Here is a 13943-nt window from a genome sequence, read left to right as displayed (position 1 = left end):
GTGGCACATGCGCCCATATGTAAGCCATCTATCCAATCTGTTTACAGATAACCAGTGTTAATAAATGCTGGTGCTAATTGTTTTAATTAATTTATACAGCTTATGTAGTGTGGATTACATAAGTGATTTTTGTTTGAGTCATCTCTTTCGGGATCCCAACTTTGGAGATTATTTCTAACAATGTCTCCACTATGAGATTCACATAGATTGTTCTCAGCAGCAATGCTTTGGGATATCATGTTGCAAACTCCAACAGAATAAATGTAAAGAAACATAAATGCTGACTGCTCTAATGAACACTTTTAAGGTACATTTTATAGAGAGGAAGATGGCACAATAGCACATAAGGGATGAACAGTGGGTTGACCAGCTGACATTCATGACATAATACACACTCAGTTCATCACTGGGACAATGATCCAGGATGGCATGCCATGGTCCTAACTCAGCACACACAGACATGTAATCCACCAATAGTTGGACAGTGAGTCTGGTTGGTGGCACTGGACCTATATCAACATTCCTGCCAGCAGTTGGGTTATGAATTATTCCAGTGCCACCCTTTCGGTGAGCTTCTGGATGATCAGGTTCAAGTTCATCCAGTGCTCACAAAGGGTCAATGAGTCATTGGGCATATGTGAATAGCCAACCTCTTTTTCTCCAAAGGTGATATTCTCTGGCTCTCAGCATGACCCCATAATCCAACTGGTTCCTGGGTAGCAGACTGCAGGCTGCCAGATGGCTTGCACCTGAATACAGAGCTCCCCTTGAGCATCCATATGCCATGGCAATACACTCAAACATTTCTGGGTATGCCTCTGCATTATTCTGGAGAGTCATACTGGTCAGCAAGAAGCAGTTTAGGAAAAAGTTTAGAAATTCAGTATACCCATAGCACATAAGAAATAAATATATGTCTACTGTACAAATAAGCAACTGCACACTGTTAATTGACCAGTCCACCATACAACTTCTGCACAGTCCCAATAAATGAAACCCTCACTTGTCACAGTAACCCAATGCTGTGATGAGTAGAGGAGATGTACTATCTTAAGAAGATATAAAAGCAGACGTACATATGACTGGAGCAATGTAATTGTAAACTGTAGAGGCTTTCAATGCTATATGGACTGTTGTGTTTGGATATATTGTGTCTAAGGTCATTCTCTTGCTGCATGATGAACTTCCCACCAATTAGGCTAAATGCAGTTCTGTAAAGACAGAATGTTTCTGTAAACTTCCGAATCCATTCTGATGTTACCGTCATGAGTTACATTATAAATAAGAATTATAATGTTTGCTATGACTCCACCACACTTGACCAATGCGCTCTTATGTTCCCTTTCCCCACACTTTAGTCATTCTGTCATCAGCTGTTGTTGTTTTCCTTGGCCAACCTGTTCTGTGTCTGTTGTTCAGTACACCAGTGGTTACTTTTCTTTTCCGGACATTCCAAATTGTATCGGCTATGCACGGTTTTTATGCAATGTGTTAAAATGGCTTGCATTTCATATACAATTATCCGATTTTCAGGGTGGCAACATATGCAGCCTTCACTGGTGAGACTAAAGGCTAAAACAGATGTTCGTATTATGTACACAATCAATATCATTTAAAAACATCGATCAGTCACATGATTGAATATTTTGCTTGCCTAAACAATTGGGTGGTCTGTGCTATATTCTATATTGTTTCAAACATATACATATAAATAAACGGAAAATCCAAGATGAAATTCTAAACTCCATTCTCAAATGCATCTTTTGATCTCAGACCCAAATGTCCAAAAGGATTTGCATTTTCGTTTGAATGTTGTTGTTTTGTTTTGTTTTTTTACACAGGGGACTGCATGCTGATGACACACGGTTCAGAAAAGCCAGATGAGAGACACCAGTTTAATAACGCTGATGACCTTGTAAAGATCATTAGACAGTGGATGCTTATTAACTTCTAAATGCTTATTAACATACATAACTCTAAGACAAGAATACTTGTACTAGGACCACAGACAGTTATACATACTGTAAGCCTTTTGATTGCACAGCATCTCTGGACGGTCACTCAGTTACATCATGTACAGCAGTAAATAGGTGTAATTACTGACACCAAAATATTTATTTACTGAAGTCTCAATTTACTCCCATTTCCCCCCACAATTACTCAAGAACTTGGTATATAAATGGTGGTACACATTTGCAGTGAATTAGAATTCATCCAGTTTAATCCTGATATTTTTTTTTCATAAATATGGTACCATATGACATATGGTTCACTTTTGTTCAAAACAGATTGAATGTATTTTAAATTACAGCCCATCATTTCTGTTTAGAAATAACACAGCATTAAGAAAGCACAGTGTTAAAGCACTATTTAGTGGGCACTAGGTGTAGAATCGCAGATCCAGACATATAATTGTTTATCAGGTTTGAGTGTTTACAAAATGTTGTCTGAGGTGACTACATAGTCTCCCAAACATGGCTAAAGTGTAGCATAGTGCTGGCCAACAAAGTTCAAGCTCAGAATTAAATCCTTTACTTTATCCCTCTATGTGATCCTTCTGACGCATTTACTCTCCCTTCACCCCGGAGGTACAGCCTCAGAAGCGTCTACGACATTTCCTTCCCTCTCAAAAGCACTTTTCCAACGGGGAACAAACCCAGTTTTCCTTCCTCCCCCCTCCTAACATCAAACGAGCAAAATCTGCAACACGACCAGACTTAGAAACCGAAATGTCTCCTCCGTCTAGAAGATTGCAGACCAAACCTGTAATAACATGTCTAAAGACATTTCTGATTTCTTACAGCCTTATATTTTGGGTAAGTTTCTTTTCGTCTAGTGCGAAACTTCTCTGAATTAGACCCTCTGCTAGCCTGTTTAGCTAAGCTCCGATGTGTAGCACACAATGAGCCTGCACGCTCACTGCGATGGATGGACGTAGAACAACTGTTTGACTAGTTGTTTTCTAAACTTATTTTAATCTGAGTGAAACAAAACAAACTATTTTTTCCCTGCATTTCTTTTCTTTCGGCTTATCATAATGAACGTCAATACTTGACCAAAAGCTTCATTTAAACGGTCCCTCTGAAATGGCTAGCTAACTACAGCATAGTTTGTTATTTCATTATGCTAGAGAAGTAAACAACAGGCAATATTCAGTCGTGTGAGATTAACGACGATAACACCAAGAAAACCCCAAAACAAAATGGAGAGGCTGGAGTGAAACAAACGGAGTCCTTTTGTTTGTTTTAAACTCGTGTCCTCATTAATCAGTAATTATTGTAGTAATTATTTGTTTGTATTATACGGAATACTTAAAAAAAAAAGTACTGAAAATGCAGTTGAAAGGTATTTATTGCTATAAACGTGGCCTTAGTGAGTTCAGAGTCCAAATTTTAAATGGATTTTTATCACCTTTACTAATCTCACCTCGTGAAACACACTGAGATGATGTTGGATTTGTTAGATGATAAAAAATATTACACAGTAAAATATAAAAGTAAAACATTTAGAATAACTAGAACTTTGCATCAGTGCTTTATTCACAATGTGTCATTAAAAAGACAACCAAATCACTAAACATACATAATCACCTAAAATATAACAGAAAAAGTATGGAGGTATCAATAACATTGATTTGTAATGTGTATGTCTTTATCCTTAGCTCATACTGTTTTAGCCTCTATACTTAGTTTCCACTGTTTGTATTTTTGTCTATGTCCCCAGTTCATCCTGTTTTTGTCTTTGTCCCCAGTTCACAGGGGTGATCCTGTTAGCAGTGGGGGTCTGGGGGAAGGTTAGTCTGGAGTCCTATCTCTTGCTAACCTCAGACATAAGCACCAATGCGCCATATGTCCTTATTGGCACGGGTGCAATCATTGTCATTTTTGGCCTGTTTGGGTGTTTTGCCACCTGCCGTGGTAGTCCATGGATGCTGAAACTGGTCAGTTCCAAAATTCGATTAAAAATTCACAGAAATGTAATAAATATGAATGAGCAAATTTGTTGTTGAAATGATATTCATAATATAACTAACATTAAAGGGGAAAGTAAAATTACTTTGTGTAGCTTCCTATTATTATACCAGAAACCAGATACTAGATTGATAGTCTAACTTTTAATTTTATTCACTGATGGAGGGGTGAAGGATTATTTATGATATGTTTTGTCCATATGTTTCTTGTATATTTTTGTTCTGCAGTATGCTATGTTTCTGTTTCTGGTGTTCTTGGCTGAACTTGTGGCAGGCATTTCTGGCTTTGTTTTCAGACATGAGGTGATTTTATTTTATTAGCTTATGAAGGTCTACAGAACTGTGATGTAAAATGGATCCAATATTAACACTATTTTCCCCTGTAGATCAAAGCAGTACTTAAAGACGTATACTGGAAGGCTGAAAATAATTACAATACTACAGATGGCAGAAACCAAGCAGTGGATTCCATGCAGGGATCTGTAAGAGTTTTTGTGTAAACTTGTCAACAAAAATGCAGTAGACCTTACAATAACTAAAATTATCTGTCTACAGTGTCACCATGTATACGGTTTACATTTTGATGTTCCAAAGGTAGAGACGAGTTTTGGTCAATAGGTCATACTCCCTAATGCCACTCAGTCAATATAGTGGCTAAGCCAAGATAACTATTTTTCAGGTACTGTTAAGTTAAATAAAGGTAGAATAGTATATATTAAGTGCTTCTTTTGTAATAATCTGTAAGTGTTAGGTGTGTGTAACTGAAGGTAATATTCGCTAAGTATGCTTGGATGCTTGCTGATATATTTTTAAATAATCATTCTTAAGCTTTTCATTTGTGTGATATAGCTCTCTGTTTTTGATACTTAATTTTTTATGGAAAAAAATGGAAACATGTTGTGCAGCAGATGCTTATTGTGCCATGCATTAGTATCTATTCTATATCATTTACAATCTTGCCTCTTTTTTTTTTTTTTTTTTGGTTATTGAAATCCATAATCATGCCAGTAATGTTGTACTCCTGTGATGTATAGCTGAAGTGTTGTGGCGTATACAACTACACCAGTTGGGGACAGACAGAGTACTTTAAGCAACATGGCATACCAACAAGCTGCTGTATGCCACTGGCTAATTGTACCTCTGAAAATCTCAAAGATCTCAAGCTGGCTCAAACTGTGGTATACCAGCAGGTGAGATTCCAGCCTACTGTCTGTGAACACAGAGTATATAAAAGTGTAACATATTATACCTAGGCTATGAAATTAGAAAATAGACTGGTAATCGAGTGGAATAGGAAAATTGTTTATGTTGTGTTTAATTGCTGCTGCAGGGCTGCTTCTCTCTGGTGACTACTGCAATGGAGTCTAATTTGGGGATCATTGCTGGAATATCTTTTGGAATAGCATTCTTCCAGGTAAAAACAAGTTTATTTTGTTTGTTTAATTTGATTGGATGCTGTGTTAGATGATGTGTGTTTATCCCTCATACAATTCCAAAACCCCTCCCTCCTGAAACTTGTGCACATGTACAATGCCTTGATAATGAATGACAGAAAATGAGTGCAACATTTGCACAAGCTGGTTTCTGCCAAGCTCATAAGAAGCTTGATAATTTTGATACTATTTGAACTTGTGGGACCAGCTTGGTGTGCTTCTGCTTGTTTGGATGTAAAGTTTGTAGCCACAGCAGCCCTTTCATAAACTATCCCAAGAAAATGGCAGTTTGAGCCTCTCACTTGCTGTTAATGTAACTGGCTTGTGATAAGCTGGCCTAGCTAGAGTACATCGTGGCTGATTTTACTAGTTACCTAGTTATCATGGCATTTCGAAAGTACAGTTTGGGAGGATGATTTACACCAGAACCTTCAAAATAAAACAATGATCTTTCAGGCAGCAAAGCAAGCTCGCTCAAGTTCATGTTGGATTTAGTATTTGGTTTTCTGTTAAATAGTAATAATTATACTATTCATATACAAAATAATTGACAGGCAGAAAAAAACACTGACTAGATCTTATTAGGACAGAAAGAGTGTTTTGAAAACTTTTAGCTGCTGATCAGTCACCAGGGCATTGATAGATAGTTTTATTTCTGTCACAGCAGTTAATTTGGTCAGATTGTTAATATGTGGTGAAACTAGATGTGCCTTAATATCTATTTTAACTTTCATCACAGCTGATTGGTGTATTCCTGGCTTGCTGCTTGTCACGCTACATCACCAACAACCAGTATGAAATGGTTTAGTCATTTCAGGTAAAGCATCAATTGTTTTCCTAGGGCTTTTGTTAAATGTTTGAATTTTTATGATAATTTTCTTCTGATTTACAGTTGAAACCAGATATTTACATATACTTCAGAAAAAAAAACACAAACTTTTATTTCTTTACTGTCATACATTAAATCAGAGTAAACTTTAGTTTTTACTTTTTAGGTATTTTTATTATCACTTTCATCAAAGTCAGAAGTATACATACATTAAGTTTATCATGCCTTTAAACAAACAAAAAAAAAACTCCAGATGATTCCATTCTGAGCTTAAGAAGCTTCTGATAGGTTAATTGATTCCATTTGAGTTAATTTGTGGCACACCTGTGGATGCATATAAACTCGCATCTCAAGCACTGAGCCTCTTTCTTTGACATCATGGGAAAATCAAGAGAAATCCACCAAGACATCAGAAAAGGAATTGTTGACCTCCACAAGTGTGGCTCATCCTTAGGTGCAATGCCTGAAGGTCCCACGTTCATCCGTTCAGACAATAATACGCAAGTATAAAAAACGGGAATGTACAACCATCATAACGTTCAGGAAGAAGACGGATTCTGAGTCCCAGAGAGGTACGTTTTTTGGTGCAAAATGTGCAAATCAACCCCAGGACAACAGCAAAAGATCTTGTGAAGATGCTGGCTGAAACTGGTAAGACTGTCATTATCCACAGTAAAACGAATACAGTACCGCCATGAGAAGAAAGGTTACTCTGGGAGGAGAACGCCATTAACCAAAACCACCATAGAAAAAGCCAGACTACAGTTTGCAACTGCACATGGGGGAAAAAATGTCCTGTGGTCTGACGAAATAAAAATTTAACTTTTTGGCCATAATGATAAACAGTATATTTGGAGGAAAAAGGCCAAAGCTTTGAAGCCTCAGAACACCATCCCAACTGTGAAGTATGGTGGTGGTAGTATAATGTTGTGGGGCTGCTTTGCTGCAGAAGGGACTGGTGCACTTTACAAAATAGATGGCATCATGAGAAAAGAAAATTATGTGGATATGTTAAAGCAACATCTGAAGACATCAGCCAGGAAGTTAAAGCTTGGGTGCAAATGGGTCTTCCAAATGGACAATGACCCAAGCATACCTCCAAATTAGTTATAAAGTGGCTTAAGGACAACAAAGTCAAGGTATTGGAGTGGCCATCACAAAGCCCTGATCTCAATCCCATAGAAAATTTGTGGGCGGCACTGAAAAGGCGAGTGCAAGCAAGAAGGCCTACAAACCTGACCACCTTACACCAGTTCTGTTAAGAGGAGTGGGCCAAAATTCCAGCAAACTATTTTAGAAAGCTTGTGGAAGGATACCCAAAACGTTTGGTCCAAGTGAAACAGTTTCGGGGGAATTCCACCAAATACTAAGGAAGTGTATGTATACTTCTGACTTTGATGAAAGTGATGATAAAAATACCTAAAAATTCTCCCTCGCTCGATTCTGACATTGAACAAATGCAAAAAATATGTTAATATTTATTGATTTAAAACAGAAAAAGTTTACTCTGATTTAATGTATGACAGTAAAGAAATAAAGGTTTTTGTGTTTTTTTTTTCTGAAGTGTATGTAAATATCTGGTTTCAACTGTACAAATATATACACACACAATTGATTTGTCTATAAAAACACAATTTTTATATTTTTATTTCCTGAATGTTGTCAAATAGATCTAACCTTGTCGTTCTTGTCTTTTGTAGGGTGGAAAATTGAGGCCTTCTGTAATGTACAACACAAAGGGAAGCCATGTAGTTTTAGATTTGTCTTTCATTTTAGAAAATCCTCCAGCTACCATTTTATAAAAGTTTCCAACTAGATTGAAGGGAATGAATTCAATTTGCTATATATGGGATCCAGTGTTTTCACAGTTCATCTTGAAGCAATTATGTGCCTTTTGTAGTTTGTAAATGAAAATTCTGTAAAGGATTTACTCAGTTTGTGCAGGTTTTAGCCAGCGTGAAACTTGTGAAGTTGTTGGCATATACACTGACTGAATTGCCTTTGTTAGTTGGTCCTAATACTATACATTTATCAGTTTAGTAAATTACAGGTTGTATCTGCAAACAGTAGGTCAAATTATTTTGAGTGGAAACAAACTAGGGTTATGTTGATATGAGGTGGCATTGTATATTCAAGCATTATTTAATGTAATATTGTGTTACCAAACAAATGAACTTCAGATCCTTCTTTATGGGTCAACATTTAATAATGAATTTGAGGTTCACTTACTTTAACACAGTGATTTATCATAATGAGAGTCAGTGTATTATAAATATATAATGCTTTTGTTGATAATCTGGCTTTATGGGGAGTTAAATAAAATAATGTTTAGTTAATGCACATTTCTATAAACACATCAACTGTGGGCACATCTGCCCTGATAGAGTGCTTAAAGAACGTCATTCCTTTTTGTGAAACACTGGCATTTCCAAGTCTGCTGGAGTGATACATAACCTGATCGCCATTATCGTTTATGTCTGAGTTAACATTTTAAGCATGTAGTGTCTGTATTTTTCTCTAGCAGTGTTAATAGTTTGCTTTGAGTTGTGTGAACATCAAAATTAATAAACAATCTTATGTTAATCTATGTTTGTGTGAAGTCAGTTCGACGTCCTTAAAAATATCCAAAACCAGCTCTGACATCAAGTACACAAGGTGGCAGCATTTAGCCAGTCTTTCCAATTCGCATACATTTTTTAAGACTACTTATGCTAGTGATCTCTCCCTCTACTCTCTCCGCTTCTCTCCTCTCCTCCTTTCTCTTCCCTCTACATTCTCCCTCTCCTCTGTCTCCCCTCCTCTCTCTTCTCCACTCTCCCTCTCTTCTCTCCTCTCTCTATTTTCTCTTCCTCTCCTCCTTTCTTTTCTCCCTCTTCTTTCTTTTCTCTTCCTCTCCTCCCTCTCCTCTCTCCCCTCCTCTCTTTTCTCACTCTCCCTCTCCTTTCTTTTCTCTTCCTCTCCTCCCTCCTCTCTCTCCTTCCTCCTCTCTCTCCTTTTGCCCCCTCCTCTCTTCCCCCCTCCTCTCTCCTGTCTCCTCTCTTTTCTTTTCTCTTTCTCTCCTCCCTCCTTTCCATCTCCTCCCTCTCCTTTCTTTTCTCTTCCTCTCCTCCCTCCTCTTCCTCCTCTCTTCCCCCCTCCTCTCTCTCCTGTCTCCTCTCTTTTCTTTTCACTTTCTCTCCTCTCTTCCTCTAAATCTAAAGTCTAAATGAATGGAAACTTCAGATATGAGGAGTGAAACAAACATGATCCGTTGCTCTGGTTGAAAACGTGATCAGTTAACAGGATTAATAAAAAGCAGTCTTAATTGTTTTAATGCAAGGGTCCTTAATGTATTTGTCAATTGTCAGTCTGACTAAATAAATATATATTATATATATTACAAAGAAATCTAGATTTGTTAGCTAGCTAGTATGATATAATGCAATATCAGCCACAGTTCGGCCAAGAAGAATAATCTAAATGATCTGAGTAACTAAAAAGACCCCAAAACGACGACAGACCAAATCTCCCTGACCAATGGCTTCGTGTTCACGTCTCAGCACTGAATGAAAGATAATGATTGGTCGATTTTGACAAGAGAGCGTCTCAATTCATGGGCGTGTTCTAAAATAAAATCCCGGTGCTGATTGGCTTACTGCGTATGCCAATCATGCTATGACTACTACAACATTGAACGAATCGCTCGCTCGCGACGAGTCAGAGCTATAAAATCCTGCTGCTGCAGTTACCGACAGAAGAGCCGTTCTTCTCCGGAGTGTGGGCTATAGAATAAAGCAGAAACTGCAAATTCAACCACAGCCCCGAGGACATTTGTGCTCCAGGTGTCGGTTCCATCCAGGTTAGTGTTCGTTGTGTTGTCTGTGTTTAGCATCTCCGTGTTCAGAGCAGAAGGGCTTGGTCACCAGGCTTGTGTAAATATTAACGTTAATTCAGGGCGTCAGTCGGTTTCATCGTCTTACACACGCTTTTCTTCTCACTCGAGATGCTTCGTAAATGAATTAAAACCACGGCAAAACAACTTTAAGCTAGTTTATACATGCCAATGAAGCTATGATCGCGGTTTCTTCTTAATCGTGCGTCTTTTCCTGATTACAGAAACGAAAGTTTATTTTATTTATTTATTTATTTATTTATTTATTTATTTATTTATTTATTTATTTATTTATTTAACCTCCCCAGGTTTTACAGCCATCTGCGGAACTAAACCCGTCATTTGTTCTAACTCTTACCACCATGATGCAAATAAACTCGGACGCCAGCTTTCATAAGCACTCGCTGCTAAACGTGATGAACCGCTTCCTCGCCGCGGCCAACAACATGGACGAGACCATCATGGTGCCTAGTTTACTGCGGGACGTACCACTGGATGGACAAGAAGGGGACACGTCGATGAACAGCAACAGCGAGCTGCCCTTCCCCAGCAAGCAGAGGGACATGTACGAACACTACCTGTTGCTGAAGTCCATTAAGAATGAGATGGAGTGGGGTTTGCTGAAACGTGACCTGGGTGGTGGCGCCAGCTTCCTGGAAATGGCAGTGAAGCAGGAGGAACAGCAGGTGCCAGACGGACCAGAAGAAGACAACAGCGACTTAGAAAGCCAGTTCCACTTCCATCTCCGTGGACTTTTTGGTGTCTTGTCCAAGCTTACAGACCAAGCAGATAACCTCACAAACCGCTACAAGAGAGAAATTGGTGGTGGGAGTCTGTTAAGATGAGACTGACCTATAAAGCTTAGCACTAGACTGCAACTTACACTTTACTGAGGGATGACGCTCAAGGCTTTGGGCTCTTGCATCTAGGCTTGACTGGAGTCTTGCATAACCTTTTTCTTTTAAGCAAGACCTAGACCAATTTCAGTGGTGGGTGTCAAAAGAAAAGCTGTGCTATTTGAAACTTAACTTAAAGGCTCATATTGCTGTTGTTCCATTAGGTTTCTTCACTTCAGTTCAATAAATGAACTACTGATCCTTTTACCATGTAGCTTTAAATGTTAGAAGTGGTCCTATAAAAGCTTGTTCCAAGTTTGGGTTGTGTTGGAGAAAAACTGGAATGCTGGTTATTCTGTTTTTCTTTCTTCACGTTTGAGATTCTGTATAATGTGGTCCTGTAATATCCCCAGGCTAAGTTTTAACAAGGCTTGCTCTTATGCACTCCAACCAGAAAAGATGGTTTGTTCTCTCCATGGAAAAGCTAAATGTTGTTGTTTGTCCTGTCAGAGTACTACTATTGCCACACTTTAGTTTTTGTTTTGCCCTAAATGTTTACTTTTGATAAATAATAATGTAATGAGAGTATAATGAATAAAGCAGACTTTTTACAGTGTTTTTTGAATGCCTTTCTCAATTAGTTGGAAACTAGCAATCTAAACTTGAATGGAGCTTCTGTCTGTGGTTAACCTAATAGGCTTTGAAAGGAATGTGCCCTTCTGCTGGCATGTTTGAACCTGAAAGCTACCTCACTGGCCATCAATTGCCAAACCCTTCCTAATTCACACATGCCTAAATCTGAAGTTGCTTCTGGTAGATTCCCATGCCTTAGCTTTGGGCAAAATGCAACCATTAATTATGCCTTCATAAACATTATTGGCCTTGTTATCCCTTACACACCTGAGTCTTTCTCCTGGCATGTTCTCATAGCAACAGTTTCCTCAACTGTGGCTGTTTATTTAACAATGCTTTCATCGTGTAATTGGGGTGTTGGCAAGAAAACAACAGCAAGAAAATCACAACCTCAATGCAAGTGTTAGACTGGAAGTTTGTAGTGACTTGATCTCTATCTTGTAATAAGTGCATGCGTTCCTGACCAACATGGAGAAAAAATGGAGGCAACGTGTTAAAATAAATTAACACATGAACATGATGCACCTTTCTGAGTATTGTAAATGTCAATCTATTAATAACTGTTATATATTAAGTGTTTTGTACCAGCTGTTTATCTAGTTATAAGCTATATAATTTTATACATACACGTATATAAACAGCAAGGCCCATTCTTTCTAGGTACAAGTAATCAAAGTAAATAACACTTAATATTTGGCAACATATCGCTTGCAATGACTATATTAAGCTTGCGACTTACTGAAATCACGAAACTATCGATTTCTTCTTTTATGATGCTTTTCCAATCTTGTATCACAGCTTCTTTCAGTTGTTTTGTTTTGGGTGGTTTCTCTCTTCAGTCTTCTTTTCAGGAGGTGAAATGCTGCTCAACTTGTGCTGCTCACCTCTGTTCGACTTGGCCAGTCTAGAACCTTACACCTTTCCCCCTGGTAATTTGGACAAGACTATATAATATCTAAAGCCTCTTCACAAAGTTGCTGTTCTCGTTAGTTCCTGGAGAAAATGTATTTGAACCCCCAACACATTGCTCCATTAGTAGTGATGAAATGATTTACAACACACTGGATTGGAGTTGCTGCAATTTTAGTTCACATTTACAAAATTCCAGTTGAAACGTGTGCTAAATCAGCATCTAAAGATGGTTGTGTCAACACGTATAAAAAGGTCACTGCAGAGTAAGCTTGCTTCTCACTCATAAACTGATCCTGCTTTACATGATCATGTTAGCACTTAAAAGGAAATGAAGAGTGTACACAGAAGGCTGTTAAAAAGTGTGGCAATATTTGAGTGGCTCAACGAGACTGCATGATCATTCAGGCAAGACATGGCACTGTGTTTCTCAGACAGCTCTCTGGGCTGTAATTATATTCTGTGACACTCATCAAAGTCAATTTCTCAACAGCTATAAAGTAAATGACCAAGTTATGCAAGATGTGCCTGTGCTGTGTGTGTCAGACTACCCAAGCACATAAACACCCAAAGTATTGGTGATACAATAGTAAGTACAATAAAGTAAAGTACAATAGTAAGGCAGATGCTGAAGTGCCTGTCGGGTTTTATAATAAAATATTTTACTGTCATTTTGCCTCTAGGGCAAGTGGCACAAGATCAGCTGATATTAGACAATGCTCACCCCACTGGCCTTAACAATACTTAGCCTTGTGTGTAGAAGGAGAGCTGTAATGAGTGCAATACAGCACAGATCCTCTGACTCAGTGCAAACCTACACAATAATCAAACAAGCCACACCTTCAGTTTTGTTCATGCCAGCACAGTGCTTATTGATGTGGCTGAATTTTAGTTTATTTACTTTAGAATTTCAGTGTGGGCTGAATTTTAGTTTAAATTCTAATGAGTGTTGGTGATCAATTTCAGTACATGGGATATCATGGAAACCATAACTTAAAAAATCAACTAAGCCTAATAACTCTACAGACTAATAGTGTTTACTTTTTTACTTTTGTAATTTTTATGATTACCATCAGTACACCTACAAATACAGTATCTACTATTTATTTTTCTGTACCAGGTATGTAACAAAGAGGTATAAAAGTATAATATGGTTATAAAAATATGATGCTATAGTTGCTAGTCATTGCACTTCAAAATGATTTCATGCAGCTGAGATTGATTCAAGACAGCTGGATACAGTAAAAGTGTAGAGAAAATACAGTAATGCATTCATTGCTCCCTATGCCCAGTCATCTGCTTTCAGACATGGTGTTTCCCAATTTTCTGATGTCCTTCCCACTGAGTTCATATTGCACATATTATGTGTCCCTTCTGCGCTTTGTCATTTGACACATCTGGTTTAACTCATGAGTCAGTGCATAGCTTCAATCAGCAAAGAACAAGCTTTGATAATGACACT

At 38.0% G+C, this 13943-nt stretch overlaps 2 protein-coding genes across 4 annotated transcripts; both read left to right on the top strand.

Annotated features, from left to right (window-relative positions):
• Positions 1-2542: 2542 nt before the first annotated feature.
• Positions 2543-8815, top strand: tspan7 (tetraspanin 7). Of its 3 annotated transcripts, XR_003438954.2 has the most exons (9): positions 2558-2816; positions 3752-3940; positions 4199-4273; positions 4357-4452; positions 5005-5160; positions 5301-5384; positions 6143-6220; positions 7933-8164; positions 8253-8815. XR_003438954.2 is itself a non-coding variant. In XM_027135934.2 (8 exons), the coding sequence occupies exons 1-7, from the start codon at positions 2730-2732 to the stop codon at positions 6209-6211; spliced, it is 609 nt and encodes a 202-aa protein (XP_026991735.1). In that variant the 5' UTR covers positions 2543-2729; the 3' UTR covers positions 6212-6220; positions 7933-8815. The 3 variants fall into 3 exon arrangements, 2 of the variants coding, with proteins under 2 accessions (XP_026991735.1, XP_026991734.1); XM_027135934.2 differs by having other exon boundaries at positions 2543-2816; positions 3752-3793; positions 7933-8815; XM_027135933.2 differs by having other exon boundaries at positions 7933-8815.
• Positions 8816-9889: 1074 nt separating this feature from the next.
• On the top strand, positions 9890-11555 carry mid1ip1l (MID1 interacting protein 1, like). The gene is made up of 2 exons (XM_027135935.2): positions 9890-10070; positions 10412-11555. The coding sequence occupies exon 2, from the start codon at positions 10466-10468 to the stop codon at positions 10946-10948; it is 483 nt and encodes a 160-aa protein (XP_026991736.1). The 5' UTR covers positions 9890-10070; positions 10412-10465; the 3' UTR covers positions 10949-11555.
• Positions 11556-13943: the final 2388 nt, after the last annotated feature.

The sequence above is a fragment of the Tachysurus fulvidraco genome, chromosome 17 (genome assembly GCF_022655615.1).
Source record: "Tachysurus fulvidraco isolate hzauxx_2018 chromosome 17, HZAU_PFXX_2.0, whole genome shotgun sequence".
NCBI lineage: Eukaryota > Metazoa > Chordata > Actinopteri > Siluriformes > Bagridae > Tachysurus > Tachysurus fulvidraco.
The sequence above is the reverse complement of the archived record's forward strand: the minus strand, read 5'-3'. Positions and strand labels throughout refer to the sequence as shown.

Excerpts from the sequence above, each read along its gene's own strand:
- tspan7 (XM_027135933.2), top strand. The coding sequence starts at position 2,730 with ATGTCTCCTCCGTCTAGAAGATTGCAGACCAAACCTGTAATAACATGT. Across the intron at positions 2,817-3,751 it reads CTTACAGCCTTATATTTTGG|TTCACAGGGGTGATCCTGTT; the intron begins GTAAGTTTCTTT and ends CTTTGTCCCCAG. Across the intron at positions 5,161-5,300 it reads AAACTGTGGTATACCAGCAG|GGCTGCTTCTCTCTGGTGAC; the intron begins GTGAGATTCCAG and ends TTGCTGCTGCAG.
- mid1ip1l (XM_027135935.2), top strand. The coding sequence starts at position 10,466 with ATGATGCAAATAAACTCGGACGCCAGCTTTCATAAGCACTCGCTGCTA.